This window comes from Mercenaria mercenaria, chromosome 16, assembly GCF_021730395.1.
Source record: "Mercenaria mercenaria strain notata chromosome 16, MADL_Memer_1, whole genome shotgun sequence".
Taxonomy (NCBI): domain Eukaryota; kingdom Metazoa; phylum Mollusca; class Bivalvia; order Venerida; family Veneridae; genus Mercenaria; species Mercenaria mercenaria.
In genome coordinates this window covers 50071611-50099149 of record NC_069376.1, presented here as the reverse complement: position 1 = coordinate 50099149, position 27539 = coordinate 50071611, and the positions used below count along the sequence as shown (strand labels likewise).

The 27539-nt window shown below is 34.2% G+C and overlaps 1 protein-coding gene across 2 annotated transcripts; it reads left to right on the top strand.

The window, feature by feature from the left end:
* Window positions 1–5900: 5900 nt before the first annotated feature.
* LOC123540440 (streptavidin-like) lies at window positions 5901–27318 on the top strand. 2 transcript variants are annotated; one of them, XM_053527040.1, is made up of 2 exons: window positions 5901–6154; window positions 24894–27318. In XM_053527040.1, exons 1-2 carry the CDS (start codon window positions 5935–5937, stop codon window positions 25283–25285), a joined length of 612 nt encoding a protein of 203 aa, XP_053383015.1. In that variant the 5' UTR covers window positions 5901–5934; the 3' UTR covers window positions 25286–27318. The 2 variants fall into 2 exon arrangements, with proteins under 2 accessions (XP_053383015.1, XP_045181410.2); XM_045325475.2 differs by lacking the exon at window positions 5901–6154 and adding an exon at window positions 11019–11279.
* The last annotated feature ends 221 nt before the right edge of the window (window positions 27319–27539 follow it).

Below are 27539 nucleotides of genomic sequence, written 5' to 3'. Positions count from 1 at the left end.
CGACCTTGCTTTCTCGGCATTATTCCTTTCTAACGACTTAATAAACTGACTTGTTCTGTTTGCATATATCCGACATGCCCGGTAACTACCACGATAAGGAAATCACACGTCGTGAAAATCGCGTATGCACGGTGTTGGGGTAAATATTGACCCGTCCGGAAAAACTGTAGCGAGCGCCTTTAAATATCCTATGATTATATGGCAACATAGCTCAGTCGGGTAAAACGCAGATAATAGTTGGATATAAGCAAATCATTTTGTGGATTCGAATCCTCATGAGGGTTTTTTCATTTTTCATTTCTTGTCTTTTTGTGTTTATGTTTATTATTTGCATGGCTTAAATGCATGTATTTAGTCAATATCATCTTTGATATAATGCTAAACTTTTCTGATCTGCCATATCGACTTAAGATACTTCTCTGTCGTGTTGTCACAGAGTTCATGAAGGAATCTAAATGTTTATACGAAAGTGAAATAAAAATTTAATGTCGATGCTGAGTTTCGAACCCACACGGCAAAAGATCTGTTGAATATGGACTGTATGCTTTACCACTGAGCTAATTTGCATTTGGTACAAATTCTAGAAAAATTTAGATTGTAACATGTTAGAAAAATGTTGAATTCCCTATGTTGCATTTTAATCTATTTATAGTCATGTTTGTAAATATCAAGTTATCATTGGGGCATAGTACATGTAGTGATGTATATCAATGTACAAACACATGTACTGCCACCCGTTTGGAACTGGAATGCACGAAATGTTCGGGTAATACCATTAGCTGATACAACATATTTAGAAAGGCACACGATAATAATTTAATGATTATCTTTCGAAAAAAATATTTCTAATAGTATTTATTTATTTATTTATTCATTCATTAATAAATTCTGTACACTTATCGTCGTATAAGTCAGATACAGTTACTCGCTTTTCTTCAAAAGTGTCCCCTTATAGACGTAAGAAGCCGTTTCGCTAGGACGAACACCAATTTTATCCTCGGCTTCACCTTGGACAACGTCCTAGCGAAACGGCCTCTTACGTCCGTAAGATGACACTTTTGAAGAAAAACGTCCTTTATCTATTACTTACTCAAAACTGAGAGTGATTTTATTTTTGTACCGTTAGCGGTTATTTGTCAGTAGGGCATATGAAAGAATGCATGTAAGTTTGCATATTCCGTTTCTCCAAATACCGGATTTACTAAAATTTGACGTTCATTAACACTTTAAGTCAGTTGCAATCGCCAGTGCTGAACAGTTAAAATATAGAATTCCCCAAAATACTGAAAACTGAACTGCTGAACAATCATTTTTGAGAAGAGCAGGAATATTGGTGGAACACGATGATAGAAACGTTGATTCAAGATGATAGTCAGGTTCCGAAACTACAAAAAATGCTGACAGCAGATCGAACGCAAGCATGTTGGATAAGAAGAATTTACAGTTGTTTGAAGTAATCTGGTATTTGAAGTATGGACTAGTGCTTACTGGTAATAAGCTTACACAATCAAATTCAAATTAAGAATTTCTTTTTGAAATCATTTTATTACTAAAATCTTGCTTTTTCAACAATCGGTATAAAATGACAAAATAATAGTGGTTCTACTGTTGTTGTTTTTTTGTTCTTGAGCGCAGAAGCTATCAAACAGTAACCAGAAATAGATTTATTTATTGATTGATTGATTGATTGATTGATTGATTTATTTATTTATTTATTTATTTATTCTGATATAATTAACAAGTTCATGCGTAGACTCTCGTAGGAATACGAACACATTATGCTTTTCTTGTAATACCGGTATATGATATAGTTGTTCTAGTGAAGGTCGCTGACTTCAAATCACTTACCCCTCATCGATTTGGGTTTGAGCCTCACTCGAGGCGTTGAATTCTTCATGCGAGGCAACCAGCCAGCTGGCTTACGGGAGGCTGGTTGTAAACAAGTTTCCCTCCACCATCAAAGCTGGAAAGTCGCCATATGACCAATAAATGTGTCGTTGAGACGTTAAACCCAACAACATAAACTAGATACATTATTACATATTCGTAAATGTAAGGATAGTGCTGATCAGGTGTTAGACCGATAATTCTAATAGATCTATGCTTTTCTCTGTTAAAACACTCAATCTGTTAACACGCTAGAATGACGTCACGTTAACGTGCGGTGACGTCAATGTTTTTGTTGCGACCAAGAAAGAGCACTACTATTTTTATCTACTGTTTTAGATTAAGGGCATATTAGAATCGAAATAATTTATAACAAAAGAGTGTTTTAACACTATTTTTGCACTCGGGCGGTAATACGTCGGGCGTAATAATTTCACGAGGGCACAGCCCTCGTGAATTATTTGTACGACGTATTACCGCCCATCGTGCATAAATAGTGTTAAAACACTCTTTTGCTATAAATTATTTCTTAAGTAAACTACAACAGAGAGCGCGGCATGTCTACTTTATAACAAGGGGACTAAAACAAGAATCGTTTAATTAGAACTGCAAATGTGTAAATTACGCCTTTACCCAGTTGTTTCTACAATACACGGAGTCATAGGATAGAGTTTCTTGTTATTTATTGTTGTTTGTGCAATTGCGTTTTATATGTATACGTTATTCCAGTTTTGTATTTCGGTCATGTGAACCCTTTTAATGATATCCAATAGCTTGGGGACGTTTTTAGACGTTGTCAATTGAATTTACATCCAAGCCCGCCCGCTTAGCTCAGTAGGTAAGAGCGTTGGTCTACGGATCGCGGGGTCGAGAGTTCGATCCTCGGGCGGGGCGTATGTTCTCCGTGACTATTTGATAAACGACATTGTGTCTGAAATCATTAGTCCTCCACCTATGATAGTTCATGTGGGGATGTTGGCAGTTACTTGCGGAGAACAGGTTTGTACTGGTACAGAATCCAGGAACACTGGTAAGGTTAACTGCCCGCCGTTATATGACTGAAATACTGTTGAAAAACGGCGGTAAACCTAAAAACAAACAAAAATGAATTTACATCCAGGTCATATGTTTGCACTACTCACAGATAACCGGTGAGATTATTGCAAGGTCATTTTGCCCGTTAGCCTGTATTGTTAGATGAAATCCACACGTTTTTTGCCCCAGTTTCTCCGGATATATATACAACGCTACTGTTATATATGAAATATAGACGGGTATAAGACTGCTTTACGATTGGCTATTCTTATAAACACGATGGGCAATATTTGGTTTTCATTATCAATGTCATGGGTGTGCCTTCCTCTATTTTCATTATCAAGGTCATAGGTGCGCATTTATTTTATTATATCGCTACACGTATTATATCAGTGACTTAGGTGAACCCTCATCTGTCTCAACGTTAGTGTCAATGCTGAATATTATTCAGTTTTAAGAATCAGTGTCTAAGCAGCACTCTCTTCTAAGTATCACTGATACGACTGATTATGCCTTTGCGAACAGTGAAGATCATGATCAGCCTGCACATCCGTGCAGTCTGATAGAGGTCTACAATATTTGCCATCTAGTCAGTATCTTTGTTGTAAGCATCCCTTTTATCAGTTAATGGTACTTATCAAATTTAAAGATGGACAAGCTCAGTATAGAACTTTAGCAGGGTAAGGGTTAGAGCCAGGTGATGTCAGTTCACTGATGGCCTGTATCAGAGGCCATTCTAAAATATCAGAACGTGCTCTTTATTCACAGGTCAACATGATCTGAAAATGTTTTATTTCGATATGAAACAAGATGTGTGTGAAGTCAAGCTGAGTATGTTCACAGGTGGTCATTAGCAAAAATCATACATAGGAATGCCTTAACGTTGTCTTTTAATGCATCAGGTCTTTAATTTAAGCATAGACTTACATAAAGTGAAATAAATGTTTGCAGATGAACCTAAATACCTGTAACTTTGAAATACACACAATCCAAATACTAATAATTTATTACATTTTTCTGAGGTTTTCAGTGGGAGAGTAAAATATTCAAAATATAAGAAATTAATTGCTAGTTGTTGATTATTTTCATTCCATAAATTCCGTGCAATAGTAGCAGTTAAAGAATAGAAACTTAAAAGCTGCCCCAAGAAAATAATGTACAGTGGAAAATATTCTATAAACATGAAATGTTTAATAGATAGATTGATTTGGGAGTTCTTCTGCCTATGCAAGAATCAAATATGGGTAATCATAACAAATTCATGTTAAAGGTCGACATAGGAAATGCCAGCGCTCATGAAGTAAATGGAAGTCGTAAGGGATCTAGCGCACAGGTACCCGGGCTTGGTTTGGCAGCACTATCACACACAGTTTCGTATGTTGCACGAAAAGGTCATTTCCCTTTGGATCACCTCCACAAAGAATATTGGTTAATGGCATCTACACACAGACCAAACCATACTTTTCGTTCCTCTCGAAATACCAATTACTCCCAACAAGGAGGTCCCCGTTCCCTGCAAAGAAAAAGACTGGGTCAACGTCCAACCTCCAATATGTTCTTGGAGAACACCTGTTGGGTGTTTAACAGTAGACTAGGCAACCGCAGGTTTCTAAGTTGCCGGCATCCGCACGTCTGTGGATATTGCAGGGGTCAGCACCACGTCCTGTCTTGTTCATACAGCAGCAAGGAACAAGCCGCAGCAAAATTATCTCAGGTTAACACCAAACCACTCCCAGTCCAGTCTCGTTCAGGCAGAAAATGATGTGGTGACCCCAATAAAAAGTGCTTTTGCAATATTATTTGCAGGACCATCAACACACAAATTACTTAGTTCAGGGTTTATCATCCAGGGCGCTGTGTGGCAGTTCCTTATTGCCTGGATATAGATAACTCCTATTTTTGTACAGTTTAATGTAACTTTGTTTTCCGGTATTTTGTAAATAAATACCCTATATTCAATTCATAGTGCTGTTGAGTTTTCTATACAGAGTGATGCGCAAGCTTTCCTTCGGGTAAACAATAAGACATAAATAAATTTTATATATGTATATAAAAGGACTTATCTATTTATTTACCGTTTTTATTTTCTATAAAAGATTTCTTTTTTATGTTTTATGAGTCATTAAGTTTATGACTCGGACAATAGAGTGTAGCATTGTGGTTAGATAATTAATTAGAGCCAATGAGAATCGAGATCCCTAGTAACCTGATCGCTGCCTAGAGAATCATTCTTGCTTTGGATGCGGAAAGGATCAGTTTGTGTATATTTTCTCATAACAACCTCCACCGTCCCCTACCACCTCCATATCTTAGGTATCAATATATATTGTCACATAGCATCATAACACACAGCTAAATTTATATGTAAGCATCAAAACTCCTTGCATTTAAACATTTAAGGAATGGACTGTTACCACTTATGTTCTTTTCATCAATAAGTATACACCATTGACGCTCCCAATAAGACACGATGCAAGTAACCAATGGTAAATAAAATGAATCATGAATGTAGTATGTCAGATTACAGCACGTCCGAAAGCACCTCTAATATCATAGAGAAACAAAAGCAAGCACAGATCATTTCCAAGAATGTAGCATGTATGAATGTCAGAAAGAAACACGCAAGATTGATCATGTAACAATGCAAAATGGGATGTCAGAAGGAAGCATGTGAACATGACAATCGCTAATGCATGATATGTGAATCGCAAGATCGGATGTACGAAAGCACAATGCAGTTTTTGCCCTAATTCTGTTCCATAGCTGTGTAAAGTTTATTACACTTTCAATCAAAAATAAATAATAAAATCTGAGTTGAAGGACACTTAAAAAAAACATGTTTATCACAGGTGTATTGCGTCGTAATGGTTGCATTATTCGCAAAAATAGACCAGGAACAATATAAAATGATATTTGATTGGTCGTTTTCTATCAATGAACAACATTGTTTATCCATAATAAATATATATAACTATTTTAACTCGGTCTTCAGTTTGCACTTACGTATTTGAAATGCACTTTCCTGATAGCGAAAAGGAAAAATACGAGATAAAGGAAAAGGGTTTAACCGAGAACGGCTGTCCAGTAATAGAACAACCATTACCTTCAAAAATGGATTCTTGTGTTTTAAAGATCGTGGTTTCTGTTGTGGTCGTTGTTTTGTTGATTGCTGCAATAACACCTACAGTGGTGCTGGCTACTCAGAATGCGGACAAGGGACCGCAAGGTGAAGGTACAGTGCAGTATTTATTTTATAATTTTGTTGATTAGGTTATGTGTTTTTTTCGCCATTTTTGTACAAAAACATATAATTAGTTACTAGACATCAGTTAAAGCCTATCCCGTTTTCGTAAAGCAAGCTCTATAACTTTTCAAGATGCTACCCAATATAGATATTGTTACGTATATAACTATTACAAAATATATAAATAATACATCAACATTTTGTAGTTTACGACGATCAAGTTATCAGTTGGAAAATAGTATTTTTTTTTTATTTGAAATGCGTTTTTGATAACATTCAACACTAGGACTGCTAGGAAAAATATGTGAGATTCACACTAACTATAAACGACATGAAAAAAAAAATAAAACAATAGTTGATGTCCTCTACGAAACAGGCTGTGACTTAAAAGTAAATTATATGTTTTGCATACACGAACTCACATTTACACATTTTACTGTTATTATGTGTCCTTGTACAATATTGACATATTTCAGCGTAAATGAGACATAATATGATACTCACCTCGGTTATAATCGCATGTATATTTTACTATTTCGCACGATGATGCTTAAATCAAAATGCACACAGTTGATGCTTCAATGTGTTGTCGATTGAGGAGCATTAAACAGATCGCTGGTATATAGGCGTACATGATTATTGCCAGCTTTTCAACTTAACCTACAAGATGTCGTATATACATGTATTTACAACGACTTGGCCAGCGCACGAACGTCGGGGCACAAGTTAAGTTAAACCTTCGTTCTGATGTTTCAATTTTAAGCGATTTAAGCGATGAATTATCTTTCTATTGTTATTTTAAACATTTTTAATATGAGGTTATTAGACAAAAATATTAAGAATAGAAGTCTTGTGACAGCCTCTGTCACACAAAACAAATAAAAAACAAAGACAAATATCAAACAGGGAATGTCACGTACCAAAAACGCAGCCTCCCCAAAACGAAACCCACAGCACGCAGACGTGCACGCCACACACACACACACATACACACACTCGCACACAGGACAAAACGAACAAACAAAAGAACACAGCGGGGCACCGCCTTGGAACGGTCAGTGGCAAAAACACCACTGGGGAGCTTAAACCGGTTTATGGTGCGCACCCAACCTCACTCTTAACCCTAAACCTTATTTAGATAATTCTAGTCGCCTTGGATTACCTCGAATAAATATACAGGCGGGCATCATGGAAGTGTCGCGATGTTCAATCTATAGTCTCCCCAAAGAGCTAAATTTTACGTTACATTTCATTGATGGCATATCTTCGAAAAACTTGTAGAGGGAGTTGCATGTGGTGAAATAGCATCAGCATTTCAATGTAATTCTGATATAAAGTGTAGTTTTAAAGAATGTTTTGACAACACAATCTCTCTATGAAACAAATGACCCCTGTATTTTAATAATCATCAGTTTTAAAACATTCTTCAGTTATCGATCAGAATCCGATTTTCAGCTCAAACTCACCGTGATTTTGACAAGTTTAGGAACTTGAAACTAAGGAGACTGTGTGACAGGCGAACAGACGCTAGGTCAAATAACTAGTTGCTTCCCCGTTTCGCAGGACGGGTGATGGGGACATAACATGATAAAATGTTTCGCGGGTATATATATATGATGGAAATTAAGGTCAATATCAAACTTTATCAACATGTAAAATAGCGATAAGACGGTTCATGAAATGCATTGACCGGTTAATAGTGTTTGAGGAAGGCTAAGCAAAAATTAGGCAGAAAGACGCCGAGGTTTAGTAAAACTTAGAATGCAAGGTTAAGCGATGACTTTTAAACTGTGCAAGTGTCAGAGTGCCAGAGTTTAAAAAAAAAAAAAAAAAAAAAAAAAAGAATAGACCATATGACCTCAGGTATATAGGCAAGGATACTTTATAAAACTTTTTAACTGTTTGATATGTTTATATGTTATAAAGAATACTGCCCTACGTAAAATAAAACCCTACCTGATGGAAAAGTAAACAAAATGAAAACATGCATGATATTGTAAATGGTTATTTGTGACAAACATATCTATTGTCACGTAATGCCTCAAGTGACGTGAACTACATAGAAGTAACCTTAACCTTGACATTCATATAATTGTTTACCCTTAACTACCGGTGCGTGACAGAAGTTATGATTGTTTAAATCCCGCACGATAACTCAAACGATAACATGTTTGTTAATTATGATTTTTTTTCATTAAAACGTTTCAATACAGAAAATATTTTTGTATAATATTACAGTATACACTTAACTTCTATCATTGAACACCTTTTTGAGTACAACGATGCATGAGAACCACAACAATCGAAAACTAATATCAACAAGCTGTCGTTTAAATTATCGTGCGGGATTAGTACAAATGAGAAGTGTTTGAATATTTCTTTTGGACCAATTGTATTTACCTTCTTATAAACACGGTTGGCAATATTTTTTGGCTTTGGTTTTCATAATCAATGTCATAGGTGTGCCTTCCTCTATTTTCATTATCAGGGTCATAGGTGTGTATTTATTTTATTATATCGCTACACGTATTATGTCAGTGTCTTAGATAAACCCTCATCTGTCTCAACATTAGTGCAAATGCTGAATATTATTCAGTTTTAAGAATCAGTCCCTAAGCAGCACTCTTTTCTAAGTATCACTGATACGACTGATTATGCCTCTGCGAACAGTGAAGATAATGATCAGCCTGCACATCCGTGCAGTCTGATAGAGGTCTGCAATATTTGCCTTTTAGTCAGTATCTTTGTTGTAAGCATTCCTTTTAACAGTTAATGGTACTTTTACGTTGTCTTTTAATGCACCAGGTCTTTAATTTAAGCATAGGCTTAAAGTGAAATAAATGTTTGCAGATGAACCTAAATACCTGTAACATTGAAATACACACAATCCAGATATTAATAATTTATTACATTTTTCTGAGGTTTCCAGTGGGAGAGTAAAATATTCAAAATATAAGAAATTAATTGCTAGTTGTTGATTATTTTCATTCCATAAATTCCGTGCAATAGTAGCAGTTAAAGAATAGAAACTTAAAAGCTGCCCCAAGAAAATAATGTACAGTGGAAAATATTCTATAAACATGAAATGTTTAATAGATAAATTGATTTGGGAGTTCTTCTGTCTATGCAAGAATCAAATATGGCTAATCATAACAAATTCATGTTAAAGGTCGACATAGGAAATGCCAGCGCTCATGAAGTAAATGGAAGTCGTTAGGGATCTAGCGCATAGGCACCCGGGCTTGGTTTGGCAGCACTATCACACACAGTTTCGTATGTTGCGCGAAAAGGTCATTTCCCTTTGGATCACCTCCACACAGAATATTGGTTAATGGCATCTACACACAGACCAAACCATACCTTTCGTTCCTTTCGAAATACCAATTACTCCCAACAAGGAGGTCCCCGTTCCCTGCAAAGAAAAAGACTGGGTCAACGTCCAACCTCCAGTAAATTCTTGGAGAACACCTGTTGGGTGTTTAACAGTAGAGTAGGCAACTGCACGTTTCTAAGTTGCCGGCATCCGCACGTCTGTGGATACTGCAGGGGTCAGCACCACGTCCAGTCTTGTTCATACAGCAGCAAGGAACAAGCCGCAGCAGAATGATCTCAGGTTAACACCAAAACCACTCCCAGTCCAGTCCCGTTCAGGCAGAAAATGATGTGGTGGCCCCAATAAAAAAGTGCTTTTGCAATATTATTTGCAGGACCATCTACACACAAATTACTTAGTTCAGGGTTTATCATCCAGGGCGCTGTGTGGCAGTTCCTTAATGCCTGAATATAGACAACTCCTATTTTTGTACAGTTTAATGTAACTTTGTTTTCCGGTATTTTGTAAATAAATACCCTATATTCAAGTCATAGTGCTATTCAGTTTTCTAAACAGAGTGATGCGCAAGCTTTCCTTCGGGTAAACAATAAGACATAAATAAATTTTATACATGTATATAAAAGGACTTATCTATTTATTTACCCTTTTTATTTTCTATAAAAGATTTTTTTAATGTTTTATGGGTCATTAAGTGTATGACTCGGACAATAGAGTGTAGCATTGTGGTTAGATAATTAATTAGAGCCAATGAGAATCGAGATCCCTAGTAACCTGATCGCTGTCTAGAGAATCATTCTTGCTTTGGATGCGGAAAGGATCAGTTTGTGTATATTTTCTCATAACAACCTTCACCATCCCCTACCACCTCCATATCTTAGGTATCAATATATATTGTCACATAGCATTATAACACACAGCTAAATTTATATGTAAACATCAAAACTCCTTGCATTTAACGTTTAAGGAACCACTTATGTTCTTTTCATCAATAAGTATACACCATTGGCGCTCCCAATGAGACACGATGCAAGTAACCAATGGTAAATAAAATGAATCATGAATGTAGTATGTCAGATTACAGCACGTCCGAAAGCAACTCTAATATCATAGAGAAACAAAAGCAAGCACAGATCATTTCCAAGAATGTAGCATGTATGAATGTCAGAAAGAAACACGCAAACACAAGATTGATCATGTAACAATGCAAAATGGGATGTCAGAAGGAAGCATGTGAACATGAGAATCACTAATGCATAATATGTAAATCGCAAGATCGGATGTACGAAAGCACAATGCAGTTTTTGCCCTAATTCTGTTCCATAGGTGTGTAAAGTTTATTAAACTTTCAATCAAAAATACATAATAAAATCTGAGTTGAAGGACACTTAAAAAACATGTTTATCACAGGTGTATTGCGTCGTAATGGTTGCATTATTCGCAAAAATAGACCAGGAACAGAATAAAATGATATTTGATTGGTCGTACAACATTGTTTATCCATAATAAAAATATATCAAACTATTTTAACTCGGTCTTTAGTTTGCACTTACGTATTTGAAATGCACTTTCCTGATAGCAAAAAGACAAAGTACGAGATAAAGGAAAAGGGTTTAACCGAGAACGGCTGTCCAGTAATAGAACAACCATTACCTTCAAAAATGGATTCTTGTGTTTTAAAGATCGTGGTTTCTGTTGTGGTCGTTGTTTTGTTGACTGCTGCAGTAATACCTACAGTGGTGCTGGCTACTCAGAATGCGGACAAGGGACCGCAAGATGAAGGTACAGTGCAGTATTTATTTTATAATTTTGTTGATTAGGTTATGTTTTTTTCACCATTTTTGTACAAAAACATATAATTAGTTACTAGACATCAGTTAAAGCTTATCCCGTATTCGTAAAGCAATCTCTATAACTTTTCAAGATGCTACCCAATATAGATATTGTTACGTATATAACTATTACAGAATATATAAATAATATATCAACATTTTGTAGTTTACGACGATCAAGTAATCAGTTGGAAAATAGTATTTTTTTTTAATTGAAATGCGTTTTTGATAATATTCAACACTAGGACTGGTAGGAGAAATATGTGAACTATAAACGAAATGAAAAAAAAAATATTTAAAACAATAGTTGATGTCCTCTACGAAACAGACTATGACTTAAAAGTAAATTATATGTTTTGCATACACGAACTCACATTTAAACAACTTTTTTAACTCTACATTTTGGATTTTACTGTTATTATGTGTCCTTGTACAATATTGACATATTTCAGCGTAAATGAGACATAATATTTGATACTCACCTCGATTATAATCGCATGTATATTTTACTATTTCTCACGATGATGCTTAAATCAAAATGCACACAGTTGATGCTTCAATGTGTTGTCGATTGTGGAGCATTAAACAGATTGCTGGTATTTAGGTGTACATCATTATTGCCAGCTTTTCAACTTAACCTACAAGATGTCGTATATACATGTATTTACAACGACTTAGCCAGCACACGAACATCGGTGCACAAGTAAAGTTAAACCTTCGTTCTGATGTTTCAATTCTAAGCGATTTAAGCGACGAATTATCTTTCTATTGTTATTTTAAATATTTTAAATATGAGGTTATTAGACAAAAATATTAAGAATAGAAGTATTGTGTCAGCCTCTGTCAAACAAAACATATAAAAACAAAGACAAATATCAAACAGGGCATGCCACGTACCAAAAACGCAGCCTCCCCAAAACGAAGCCCATAACACGCAGACGTGCACGCCACACACACGCACGCACGCACGCACACACACTCAGGACAAAACGACCAAACAAAAGAACACAGTTGGGCACCGCCTTGGAACGGCCAGTGGCAAAAACACCACTGGGGAGCTTAAACCGGTTTATGGTGCACACCCAACCTCATTCTTAACCCTAAACCTTATTTAGATAATTCTAGTCGCCTTGGATTAGCTCGAATAAATATACAGGCGGGCATTATGGCGTCGCGGTGTTCTATCTTTAGTCTCCACAAAGAGCCAAGTTTTTCTTTACATTTCATTGATGGCATATCTTTGAAATACTTGTAGAGGGAGTTGCATGTGGTGAAGTAGCATCAGCATTTAAATGTAATTCTGATATAAAATGTAGTTTTAAAGAATATTTTGACAACACAATCTCTCTATGAAATAAATGACTCCTATATTTTAATAACCATCAGTTTTAAAACATTCTTTAGTTATCGATCAGAAACCGATTTTTAGCTCAAACTTACCGTGATTTTGACAAGTTGAGTTAAGGAGACTGTGTGACAGGCGAACAGACGCTAGGTCAAATAACTAGTTGCTTCCCCGTTTCGCAAGACGGGTGATGGGGACATAACAGTTATAGGACAAGGGTAGAGAGGGAATTTCTCCTAGATTGCTAAGATGATGCATGTTATTAATATTAACCCCCAAGTCAATAAAATGGACATTAACACTCAGCAGTGGGGCTATAGATTACTAGATTTAATACGACCATGCCGAAGAATATTCCTCCGGCCAATAATCGATAGCGGTCAGATTTTCTATATAGAAATAAGAAGGGCATGTACACGTTTTACTTAATAACAAAATTACTAAAAATAAGAAACCTTAGGTGCAAAAACATTATCAAAGTTCAACATTTGATTCATCACACGGTACTTTTAAATAAAATTTTATCTTTATTTTTGATTCGTTCCTAACATGATATTTAATGCCATCATTTCGTCATTTTTTCCCTTCTATTTTCCATATAAAATGTGTAAAAATCTCATACATGCGTTTCTTAAAAGCAAACGTTTTGTATAAAACCATTGATATGAAAGCTTAGGTGCAAATAATTTCCTACTCTCATTGATTTTATCTTTTGATTGATATTTATTTTATTTTTGTGAAATAAAAATTTGATCCGTTCTCAGACGGTTTATTTCCACTAATTTGGAAGAAAAATTAACTTCAGCGCGAAGTTGTTGCTGTAGTGTCATAAGTAGACGAAATTATTATGCCGCGTGAACATGCGGTATTGTGATCAAAAGGTTGAAGTAATGATTTAATCAGTTTAGTTAATAGACGTGTTTTAATGTTTTATTCGTGTAAGTTGTATTTAACGTAATTTTACTTTGAGAGTAATTCATGTTGTGTTAATATCACAAATTAACAACATATGAAATTCAGTTAAATATTGCACTAAATGTTTCGGTTTTAAAAAGAAAGAGATGCCCATTTCTTCTTATGTTGCTGTTTTCACCGTATTTCATAAACATTTACTGGATCACAAATGCAAATTGTTCGTTTCTACTCGGTTACAGTACAAAAAGGTAACACAGACAGAAGTCTTTCAGTTGTGTCATCAAATAGCACATACATTAATAAAATTTAGTAAATAAATTTAAGGTCCGCCTTAATCAAATTAAAGGTGAAAAATATGTCCGGAGAATTTTTGCGTACAAGAATGTTTTTGCAGTGTAAATAAAGTATCTGCATTTAAAACAGAATTGACTTTTACTTCAGTAACTTAATAATTATTTTTGTTTTTGTGAAAATTTTACCTGGTTTCATGATCTTTCAGTTATCATAAAAGTCGGGATTAACTTACTTTCATAATTTATTGTAAATGTGCAATTCAAGATAATTTTAAATGACACCCATTTGTATACTGTAATCTTATTGAATGATAGTTTATAGAAGTAATAAAATGTTATATGCATCACGCATAAATCCTTTTTTATTGGACCTGTAATAAAACTTGCCAATTACCTCTTAATCTCTTAATGTGGAGCGTTAAAACAACACAGACGTATACAACACTGATAAGGCTATAACTGCGCTATGAATTACGTTTTCTTTCTCTTTTTTTTTAATTGCAAGATATAATTATTATGCCGATTTAATCTTTTGCGTATTTTTCATTTTGCAAACAGATTTTATATGTTGGTGAAATATGTGTAGTTATATACAAATGAGAGTAATGTCTACTTGAGTACGGCAAAATACCTGTACCACACTGATTTTTTTTTATTTTACAAACATACCATAATTTTCGAATTTTCGATTCATTAATTTCCTATTTTGTCAATCTTTTAAGAATGACTGAATTGAAATACGTATGATAGTCAACAATATCAGAGTAAAAAATTCAAAACCTATACACCTGTGTCATTATAAATTGTGATCAACTGTTTAAAAAAAAAACAACAAAAAAAAAAAAAAAAACAAAAAAAAAACATGTATTTTTGTGACATGAAAATGAATGTGACATTAAAGAATTAAAGAAGCAGACTGTTCGTACCAGAAAACGGTCATTTCTATGTGTGATGCTAATGAATTGTCAGTAAACGATATCAACAGAAATTCGATGAATTAGGTATTGAAACAAAACTTAGAGAAAAGGAAAAACTGTATGAATTACTGAAGCAGTTTATGTCAAAACAGTAATAGTCAAGAAATACACAAGATGCATATGCACTGATATTGCAATGAGGTTTCTTAAGTAGAAAATGTCAATTTTAAACAATGATATTTGTCAAAGTTTACACAATGTAAATATGTTAGATATATAAATTTAATTATTATGAAATAGCATGCTTCTAATGCTATGATTCGGAAAATTACATATTAAATGTTCTTTTGGTAAAAATGACTTGTGTTATTTCTAATGTAAAATCCATTTTCCATAGTTTGTAACTCAAGTGGCATTTCTATTTTATCTAGATATTTTACCATGCAACTTAAGACATTTCCTTAGTAGAATCCGAGTGTCTTCACACTCACTACGAAAACATACTGGCAGATATGGTATAAACAGAATAGAAAGAAATGAGCGTTATTGTACTTATTGCAACACACGTGATATTGAAGATGAATTTCATTTTATAATTAAGTGTCCATGTTATTCTGATATAAGAAAAAAATACATTAAAAGTTATTATTATACAAGACCGAGTATGCAAAAATTTATTGATATGTTAATGTCTGATAATAGATCAATATTACTTAACTTGGCGAAATATATTAAACTAGCTCTTACTCATAGAATATCATTGTTACACAATTAATTACATTTCATCCTCTGTATTGCTTTCTTTTCATCTTTTGTTATTTAGATGCAGCAACTGTTATTATTTGATACTGTATTACTTTCATAGTCATAGTGACATAGGAATTGGCTGTAAATTTAAATTTGTATGTATTTATGATGATGTACATTGTACAAGTCGAAATAAAAGATTCTTCTTCTTCTTCTATTTTAAGCTTGTTTAATTTGAAATAAACATCCAGGTGACAATAGCCGGAGGCAATAAATAACGACATCGCAATATCGGTCACCTTTTACCAATACCATATAGCTGTTGTCTCCCCTGATATGGATTTTCTGGTCACAATATGCTAAATAGTTTTCCCTATATATTCTATATAAAACTGACCTTTTTTAAAGAGCTACCAAACATAACTAGACCCATTTCAGAGAACAAATCCTTACCTCATTTTAAAGAGTTATGATAAAACTGATATAAAATGAAGAGAAAAGTAGGGGTCATGTACCTTCTAAGAGAGATTTTTCTGGTCACATTTGCTTACTGTAAACTGACCTCAAAATCACACTGCTGTGACCTGGAAGTACTACTCATACTATATTTGAGCTTGACTTCACCAAATACAACCTGCTCTCCCATTTTTCCTACCAAAATGTCAAAAATACATCCACAATGAAATTTAAACAGAAACTTGCTTCAATTTAGACCTCTGTTGCCGTGCCAAGTGAAAAATTAGTGTTCAAATACCTAGCAGCCATTACGCGACTAGGCCAGATGGCTCCCACGCTGGTTCCTTTAGTTTAGTTATGCCTATAAGAAAAACTTTTTTCTGTAATAGTCTCATTTTCATTTGTATAGTACCAGTAACATATCTGCATAAAAAATACTAAGTTTCTGCTTGATTAAATCAGTTTTCCAGGTTTTATGGCATTTTCAGTAACGCGGGTCCCTGCGCCAATTTTCCTTCAAAACTGATGTCGCGACATAATTTTTAACCAGTTCTTCTAGCCAGAGCTGGTTTTTGCCCTATTTCATAAATTTTCACCATAATTTGCAAGCAAATTACACATTAACACTTTGAAATATACCAAATGTCCCCTCTGAAAGGTATAGATGGGCAAAATTTAGAGTGTAAATGTGCATTTTTAAAAAAAAAAAAAAAAAATACCCCCAAAACAGTAAAAATGTGAATTTTTGGGTTTTTATCAATTTTTGCAGCAAAATTTCAATGAAATGCTAATTTCTTACCAAAATCTGACCAAACTAGTTCATTTATATCAATATCTGGACAAATTTCAATTTTTGCCCACATTTTCTTATAGGTCACAATATGCTAAATAGTTTTCCCTATATATTCTATATAAAACTGACCTTTTTTAAAGAGCTACCAAACATAACTAGACCCATTTCAGAGCACAAATCCTTACCTCATTTTAAAGAGTTATGATAAAACTGATATAAAATGAAGAGAAAAGTAGGGGTCATATATCTTCTGTGAGAGATTTTTCTGGTCACATTTGCTTACTGTAAACTGACATCAAAATCACACTGCTGTGACCTGGAAGTACTACTCATACTAGATTTGAGCTTGACTTCACCAAATACAATCTGCTCTCCCATTTTTCCTACCAAAATGTCAAAAATACATCAACAATGAAATTTAAACAGAAACTAGCTTCAATTTAGACCTCTGTTGCCATGCCAAGTGAAAAATTAGTGTTCAAATACCTGGCAGCCATTACGCGACTAGACCAGATGGCTCCCACGCTGGTTCCTTTAGTTTAGTTAGGCCTTTCTGCAATATCGGACATGAGGTCAATCCTTTCTCATGAGTGATCAAATCTGGACAATGTGTGAAATGATAAGAAGAAGTGTGTAAAACAATAAACTACACATGTATATGGCAACAACACTGACCCACAGTTTTGATGGCTTAGCTTTCTATTTCTAGTCTCAATGTTTCAATGGTGCATAATTTTATTAATGTATAAAATGCAGTGAGATACATTTTTCTGTCAAAAATGTGTGTCGCATCTCAACTATGTTCACAATGTAACTATATACAACAAACGCATTGATTTGTTTTTAGAACTAGTGAAAATCACACGGCTCTTTTTCAACAAGTTCTTTGTCTGATTTCCTGAATTATTCCTTTGAATTTATATGTTTGTGGAGGTAAATATCATTTACTACACTTATCTGAGAGTTATTCTTTGCACCGAAAGCAGTTTGCACTGTCTTTTCATCTTTAGACAGACAACTGCTACACACTTTGTCATTGTATGGTCGACAGACTTTTATTTACCAAATTTCACATAAGAGTTATTCTTTGCACTGAAAATTATTCTCATTTTTATCAGTCATCCATGAAAGACATTCTGAGTTAAGGTAGGTTTTGTATGCAAAACTGTCATAGTCATTCTGAATTAATCCTAAATTATTGTCACTCTCATTGTAGTTACTTGATTCAAAGACATTCTGAATAAAGGTCACAGTTATTCTGACTTGTAATCGCAGCCATTTTGATTTAAGGGCATAGGCATTCTGAACTTGATTCAAAGACAGTCTGAATAAAGGTCACAGTTATTCTGACTTGTAATCGCAGCCATTTTGATTTAAGGGCATAGGCATTCTGAACTTGATTCAAAGACAGTCTGAATAAAGGTCACAGTTATTCTGACTTGTGATCGCTGTCATTTTGACTTAAGGGCATAGGCATTCTGAACTTGATTTAAAGACATTCTGAATAAAGGTCACAGTTATTCTGACTTGTGATGTAGTCATTTTGACTTAAGGACATAGGCATTCTGAACTTGATTCAAAGACATTCTGAATAAAGGTCACAGTTATTCTGACTTGTGATCGCAGTCATTCTGACTTAAAGGCATAGGCATTCTGAACTTGATTCAAAGAAATTCTGAATAAAGGTCACAGATATTCTGACTTGTGATCGCAGTCGTTTTGACTGAAGGGCATGGGCATTTTGAACTTGATTCAAAGACATTCTGAATAAGGGTCACAGTTATTCTGACTTGTGATCGCAGTCATTCTGACTTAATGGCATAGGCATTCTGAACTTGATTCAAAGAAATTCTGAATAAAGGTCACAGTTATTCTGACTTGTGATTGTAATGATTTTGACTGAAGGGCATGGGCATTCTGAACTTGATTCAAAGACATTCTGAATAAAGGTCACAGTTATTCTGACTTGTGATCGCAGTCATTCTGACTTAATGGCATAGGCATTCTGAACTTGATTAAAAGACATTCAGAATAAAGGTCACAGTTATTCTGACTTGTGATTGTAATCATTTTGACCTAAGGTCATAGGCATTCTGAACTTGATTCAAAGACATTCTGAATAAAGGTCACAGTTATTCTGATTTGTGATCGCATTTATTTTAAAATAAGGGCATAGGCATTCTAAACTTGATTCAAACACATTCTGAATAAAGGTCACAGGCATTCTGACTTGTGGTCGCAGTCATTTTAACTCAAGGGCATAGGCATTCGGAAATTATTAGTCCCAGTTATTCTGAATAAAGGTCAGACAATCTGACTGAAGGTCTATCAGGCATTCTGACTTAAGAATGTAATCATTGATTTAAGAGCATAGGTATTATGAATTAGTGTCTGGAAGAGTCAACAAATGTAATATTCTGTAAGTAAATTCGAAAGACCTTTAAATATTTACTTATTGTACATAACGTTAAAATATAAATTGAATATTAAAGTACTTATGATATTTTTTCACAAAATGTACACGCAGTATTATAAAAAAGGGGGGGGGAATATATATATATATATATATATATATATATATATATATATATATATAATAGAAAATATTAAAAGTTACTCCTGGACAAGTATATAATAAATAAAAAAGAAAAACATCCAATGGGTTTCCTCTATCTGTATTTCTGTCTACCTACCGGTTTCATATCATAATCATCAGGGCAGACATATAAACAAGAAATATCTTTAAAAATGATAGTCGGCGAATTGTAATAAGGATAGAAGTTTATGAATTGTTCATCTAACATTCATCTTTCATCTAACATTTTTCAAATTGCAAAACTAAACACCGCACTTTAACAATTTAAATGGTTCTCTTTTAATTTTTCGCAAAGGTTTCATAGGGTTGCAATTTTGTTTCGTTTATCCTTAGACGAATAATTACAACAGTAGTCTGATGAAGATTCATGAAGGGGTTCATGAAAAGAGGTCATTAAACGTGTTTATATTTTTAGCTAAATTGGTCCCTATCCCCATTTGTAACAAAATAGCAGGAGACCTTACGATATTGTTACACATCGAGTTTGATAAAAAATCCATTACATTCTAGTGGTTAATGCAAAGAAAGGCATATCTACTTTTAGCTATAGTGGTCCCTAATAGAGCCCGACTTCCTATATAAATAAATTTGGAAGAGAACCTTATAATGATGCTCCATACCAAGTATGACAAAGATCCGCCAAGCTGTTCATGAGACACTGTATAAATAAAATCTGGAAAGAAGATCCCTCGGAAGCACCGAAAACAAGGCAAACAGTGAAAATTGCAGACTCGGTTTGATTGAGTCTGTTCATGCGCAGTAATGGAAAATGCAACACTGCCCACGCCCACTAGCACCGGCTTAAGCGGTATTCAATCTCCATTTAAATTAATTGAAATCAATGATCCCGAAGAACCAGAAAATATTACAACACTGAGATGAAGTCAAAGGTATTTCTAGTTTTAGCTCTAGCAGCCCCTAAAAGGGGTCAAATGTCCCAGCTGAACAAAGTTGGCTGCGGGCCTAATAAAGATGCTACAAATCAAGTTTGATTAGAATACATGAGAAAAAATCAATTAAAGGATTTTTTTATTTATTATTTTTATTTATTTCTAAAATAGGCCAACTGATCCCGCTTTAACAAATGCATATTCGTTATTCATGAATCTTTGGACAATGCCGTCACACCTATAAAAAAGTGAAGGTCAAGCAAAACATACAATTGTAATTATTTCAATATTTCTGTTTCATAAGCAAAGTTTGACCGTAGTCATATCACATAGATAAACTGTATACAGCGTACCTTCATTTCAGTGTAATGAGATTCAGTCATTATATAGCATATATATAATAAAACAGATTTCAACTGAGTTCAATATTTGCATACCATACTAAAGAAAAATATTCATTTACAAGTATAATAAATCAGTTAAATAATTTATAACAAATATATCAAAGCAAACAAGTACTCATTTTAATATGCAATCTGAATAAGTCACAAAAGCAAGAAACCTTTTCATATACAGATGACAATTGTAACAAGGAAAATCTTTTAAAAAGCACTTCTCTACATAAAAGACTCTTATCACACCCTTATTCATGTGATACGCAGACCGTATTCAGCTCTTTCTTTAATTTGATATATGTTGGTATTTGAACAGGTTTTTATCATTTTTATTAAACTTACTTATCATTTTGAGATATATCAATATTCTTGCTAAATATACTGAGCAGAAGTTAGCTTTAAAACTGTGAACAGCGTCGTTTAGGATAAACGCTTTGTCTACATTTCACTCAGCGTAGCACAATCAACGGAGTGAAAGAATGACACTCTCGTCCAATCAGGCAGAGTGTTGCATAAATCTTCCATTTTGATAAATTATCTATAATGCGTTATCAAGCAGTTTGATTTGCAAACTGAAGTCACGTGGCATAGGTAACGAAAACGAATTTAGACGGCGTCGCCGAAAAACATGTTTCCTCTATCTGTATTTCTGTCTACCTACCGGTTTCATATCATAATCATCAGGGCAGGTAGGTAGACAGAAATACAGATAGAGGAAACCCATTGGATGTTTTTCTTTTATATATATATATATATGTGTGTGTGTACTAAATAAACATTGGCGTATTTAATTTTGAAAAGAGGCAGTGCGAAATATATATCAATATTATACACTGGCCATGCATTCCCTTTCCAGTGTTTTAGTCTTTAGCATCGACGATTTAAACATCGGAAAGGTTACAAAATGCGCCAAAACGCACCATTTTGCATTTAGGAATAAACTAAGAATGTAAAAATTTTCCAGGGGTGCATGCCCCCCTAATCCCTAGAACAATTGCTTACACTTCTATTTTGGCCCAGCTACTCTGACACGGGTGTACGTTCTCTGAGGTACAGTAGTTGTCCCCCCTCCACGCACTTCCCCCGCCCCCTACCTACACTTCATTGGGAAAAATTGTAACGTCTGATATACACCAAAACATGCACTATTTTGTATCTATAATGTAAGAATCCTTCATGGAACATGCTACCAAACCCTCCCAGGACAGTGGCTTACACTTCAATTTGGCCTAGCTACGCCCCTGAATTATGAATTTCGCCAGGAAGCACCATAATTTTTTATTTAGAATGTAAAACTCTTCCGGGGGAGCATGACTGACCCTCACCGATTAAACACCCTAAAACAGTGGCTTACACTTCCATTTTGGCCATCCTACCCACTTGACACTGGTGTATTTTCTATAAGGTACAGTAGTTCCCCCGGGCCTACACTTTATGAAAAAGTTTAAGGGTCCAGATATACATCAAAAATGCACCCATTTGCATCTATTATGTGCAATTTTTCCTGACCCCCCTAGGACAGTGGTCTACAATTCCATTTTGGCCTTGCTAAAATCTGGAATTATGAATTTTGCTAAAATACACCATTTTGCATCTAATTTGTGCAATTTTTACGGGGGAGCATGCCCAAGAACCCCCAGGACAGGGGCATATACTTTCATTTTAGCCTAGCAACGCCACTGAATTATGAATTTCGCTAAAACGCTTCATGTTTTATCTAAAATGTATTTTTTTCTGGGGAAACATCCCCTATCACCCTTAGAAAAGTGACTTTTACTTCCATTACGGTCCAGCTACGCCTTTGACACTGGTGTACATTCCTAATTGTACAATAGCTATCCCGGGTCTACACTTCGTGTTTTGAAGAATGAAAAACATAAAAGTCCAGATATAAACCAAAAAGCACCATTTTGCATCTATAATTTGAAAATTTTCTTTGGAAGCATGCCATACTCTCCTTGGACAGTTGCCTACAGTTCCATTTTAGCCTAACTACACCCTTGAATTATAAATTTCAAGCTTAAGGTCTTGTGATTCAAAGTTGCATTCATATTATAGTATTATAAAACTTTGCCATTTTACAATGTAAATTATATTTTATCACACGTTACAATATAAAATGATTACATTGTTTATTCTTAATTTTATTAAGAAAAACAGTTTCAGTAAAGATTTTTAAATAAGCACATCTCAAAATAAAACAACTATTGAGTTATCACATTTATTCTTGTTGTGAGACACAAAATTTAACATTGACTAAAGTTTTACAATTATTAAACATGTTCTAAAATTCTCAAACCACCATTAGAACAGATTTCAAGCTTATCAAATTGGTCAGTGCCATTAATTCACATTATCTGATTCTTAATGGGACATCATGCAGACAAGACAACAAGCCTGAAAGTTCCAAATCAAAATTGATTCTCCAGCTATATATATATATATATATGATGCAAATTAAGGTCAATATTAAACTTTATCAACATGTAAAATAGCGATAAGACGGTTCATGAAATGCATTGACCGGTTAATAGTGTTTGAGGAAGGCTAAGCAAAAAGACGCAATGTTAAGCGATGACTTTTAAACTGTGCAGGTGTCAGAGTGCCAGAGTTTAAAAAAAGAACAGACCATATGACCTCAGGTATATAGGCAAGGATACTTTATAAAACCTTTTAACTGTTTGATATGTTTATATGTTATAAAGAATACTGCCCTACGTAAAATAAAACTCTAACTGATGGAAAAGTAAACAAAATGTAAACATTCATGATATTGTAAATGGTTATTTGTGACAAACATATCTATTGTCACGTAATGCCTCAACAGAAAATATTTTTGTATAACATTACCGTATACACTTAACTTCTATCATTGAAAACCTTTTTGAGTACAACGATGCAATGAGAACCATAACAATCAAACAATAATATCAACAAGCTGTCGTTTAAATCATCGTGGGGGAGTAGTACAAATTCTAAGTGTTTGAATAGTTTTGTAAAATTTCTTTTGGACCAATTGTGTTTGCCTTCTTATAAACACGGTGGGCAATATTTTTTCGCTTTAGTTTTCATAATCAATGTCATGGGTGTGCCTTCCTCAATTTTCATTATCAGGATCATAGGTGTGCCTTTATTTTATTATATCGCTACACGTATTATATCAGTGTCTTAGGTAATCTAAATCTAAAACAGTAGATAAAATACAGTAGCGCTGTTTCTTGGTCGCAACAAAAACATTGACGTCACCACACGATAACGTGACGTCATTCTAGCGTAAGTGTGTTTTAACAGAGAAAAGCATATTAATTAGAATGGTGAATATTCTTCTGTTTTAAGAACCAGTGTCTAAGAAGCACTGATACGACTGATTATGCCTTTGCGAACAGTGTAGATCATGATCAACCTGCACATCCGTACAGTCTGATCAAAATCTGCAATGTTTGCCAATCAGTAAGCATCCCTTTTAACAGTTAATGGTACAGATCAAATTTAAAGATGGACATGTTCATTATTATTATTATATGATAGTAGTTTAGCACGGTAAGGGTTAGAGCCAGGTGGTGTCTGCTCACTGATGGTCTGTATTACAGGCATGAAGGTAAAGGCCATTCTACAAAAGTCAGAACGTGGTCTTTATTTACAGGTCAACATGATCTGAAAATGTTTATGTTCAAATTGAAACTAGTTGTAGAGTAAGTTCACATGTGGTCACTAACAAAAATCATACCTAGGAATGCCTAAACTTAGTCTTTTAGTACAGACGGTTTTTAAGCATAGGCTTATAAAGTGAACAAGATTTTCGCAGTTGAAACTAAATACTTGTACCCTGGACAATACAAATATTTATAATTTATTTCATTTTTCTGGGGTTTTCAGTGGGAGAGTAAAATATTTAAAATATAAGAAATTAACTGCTAATTGTCGGTCATTTTATTTCAAAGAATTCTATGTAATGGGGACAGTTAAAGAATAGAAACTCGTACATTAGCATATATACTAAATTGTTGAGGTATAGATCTAGGGAGGGGTTACCACAACAGCTATTAATTTCGCTCAAATTCCTCGAATAACATAGCATCAATTCATACCTCGACTTTGATGTATGTTACCGTAATAATTACCATAAATAGTGACGTATTATTTTCTGTCCTATAACTGTCGTAATAAATACCATAATACAATGTACTCTTTTCTATCCTATAACTGTTTTATTCTAGACGATTGTCAGACAATACCAATGAAACCGAACGAATGCGGGCTTGCTGGTAAATGGAAGAATCAACTAAAATCAGAAATGGAAATAATATGTCAGAATGGTAAAGTCACTGGCAAATATAACACAGCTGTGGGTAGAGCTTCAAATTATTATCATCTTGTTGGCAGATATACAAGAGTTGGAACGAACTTTACTGATACTATACTGGGCTGGTCCGTCTCTTGGAATAATGACGTCTATGGCAACTCCAACTCAACAACATCGTGGACGGGAATACATTACAGAGATGAAGGAATCATCCACACTCACTGGATTTTGGTCCGTTATCATAACCAGGCTAATCTGTGGCAAACAAATATGATCGGCCATGATGATTTTCATAGAATCTGTTGAGAAGCTTTTTCACAAAAGACACTGTAATACACACACATGCACACACGCACGCACAGACACAGACACACACTAATGTTCCAAAGTACTCTTCACACACACGCGCGCATGCACGTTCTAAAATATTCTTCAGATTTGAGAAAATGCAGCGGCTTAGAAAAGATTTGTTACGTGTTTTAAGATGTGTTTGAAATCATCGCAGTTATCTAAAAGTGTTGACATATATTAAAAAGTCTGTCCATTGATCAAAAAATATTTTAAGTCAGATATACTATATTGGAAATGTGGCTCATTCTGGTGGAGAGTGCACTGAATGTGAAATGGTGATGTGTATATATACAAGCAATTGCATTTTTATCTGTAGTTAAATATTTTTGAATGTGCACTGTATGTACATGACATTTACTCAAATAGCTTTGAATGTCCAAGATGTGTAGCTGACATTTACTGATATAACTTGTGTAACTGATATTTACTTCTGTAACTTTGAATGTGAACGGGCGTAACTGATATTTACTCGAACTTTAAATGTCAAAGATGTGTAGCTGACATTTATAGATATAACTTGTTTAACTGATATTTTCTTATTTGAATTTTGAATGTACACGGTGTGTAACTGATATGTACTGATATCGTTATTTTTCAGGCAATTTTAGCAAATCAATGTTTACATTTAAAAGATTTGTTGACAATTACTTGCAATTTTGTTTAAATGGGTCAACCGTGTTGTTGTACTTATAAAATAGACTGGCCCGGTTTATAGGCTGGTCAGGGCTACGATAGGTATTGTATTTTGCCAACGAAATATTTCTATAAAATGCTTCTTCCCCTTCCGTTTGGATCCGCCCATGTTTACAAACACGTTTGTTTATTTTATGGACTGTAGTTTGTATTCTACTTACATTATATTTTGCTCTGTATAATAATATCATATTAATTTTAGTTTAGTACCAAAAGACGAAAATGTTTACCAATGTAAATGGGCATTTCCATTAGAAACTTGCATCAATGATTTGATTTTAATTATAATTGCATAAAACATAGTTGTAAGTACTGAAAATCAAATTTTTTCTTGTGTTCATGCAAACACTAGAAACTAGAATATTGTACTTCAGTTATCTAAGACATATCAAATTATACTAATCCACCGACAATTTTTGACAGTGACGTCATTTTGTCTACAAACTATAAATAACCACGGATGTATACTTATAATAGATAGAAATATGTCTTATCGGATGAGAAACGCTAAGTAAGGTATGGCCCAGTGGATGTGTTGGCTACTTGTCACGCAGGCGATGTAAGTTCTAAACCAGTGATAGGCGAGGTATATTTTATGTATTTTTTGTAGCAAAAAATATATTGTTTGAAAGACCAGTTACATTTGCTTTCCTTGATTTGGAAAAATGTTGTTTTATATGTTTTTCTTGTTAGTTTTTTTTAATTATCAATCATTTATTTTATTATGAAGTATACCAATTTGAAATATTAATGCAACATATGCCTGTCTCACCGTCAGTCCATTGTGTTTTAGAATAGATATTGCTTTCTCGTTTTATTCACCAAAGGCTCGTTACAGTTAGAAACGTGTTCATTGCAATTTTAGCCATTTTATGTGGAATGAAATGACGAACGTTTTCTACACAATTTATTATGTACGCATAATTCGTGAAGCACTAGATAATCTAGATAACTATATAGTTGAATAAGGAAAATATCGTGCGGGAAAAAAGTTCCGCCGACCAGATTCGAACTCGGTACTTCTCGGTTACTACGACAGCGCCGTTATCCTCTGGGTTACGTATCCATGTAGGCTATAGGTAAAGAAACATAAAGATAATCCAGTATAATTTAAGGTAAACATTGGAAAGTAAATACAATTTGACGTCACTGTCAGGTATCCCTGGTCGGATTGTACCGTATTTTACAAATAAATATAATTCATGTTGTCATGAAAAATACCTATGCATCTTGAGAATACAGAGATTTATACATAAAAGGCACGTGTTAATCGTGTTGTTGATTTTGTTTGCTTATATTTTATTAATATTTCTCTTTACCCAGAAGAACACAATATGTCAAATGACTGACCTGTAAAGCTTTACTAAAAGATGGTAATAGTAATAACAGGAGTGTCACACTGGCCAAAATTGACTATCTGAACTTCAGTCTATGTATGGCACACAGAAACATGAAAGGAAATAGCTGTGTTTAGTATGAAAACCATGAAAAATCCAAGTGCTTCCATTTGAACAAA

Coding starts and splice junctions, on each gene's coding strand:
- LOC123540440 (XM_053527040.1), top strand. CDS start 5,935: ATGCACTTTCCTGATAGCGAAAAGGAAAAATACGAGATAAAGGAAAAG. Junction 6,155..24,893: donor CAAGGGACCGCAAGGTGAAG/GTACAGTGCAGT, acceptor GTTTTATTCTAG/ACGATTGTCAGACAATACCA.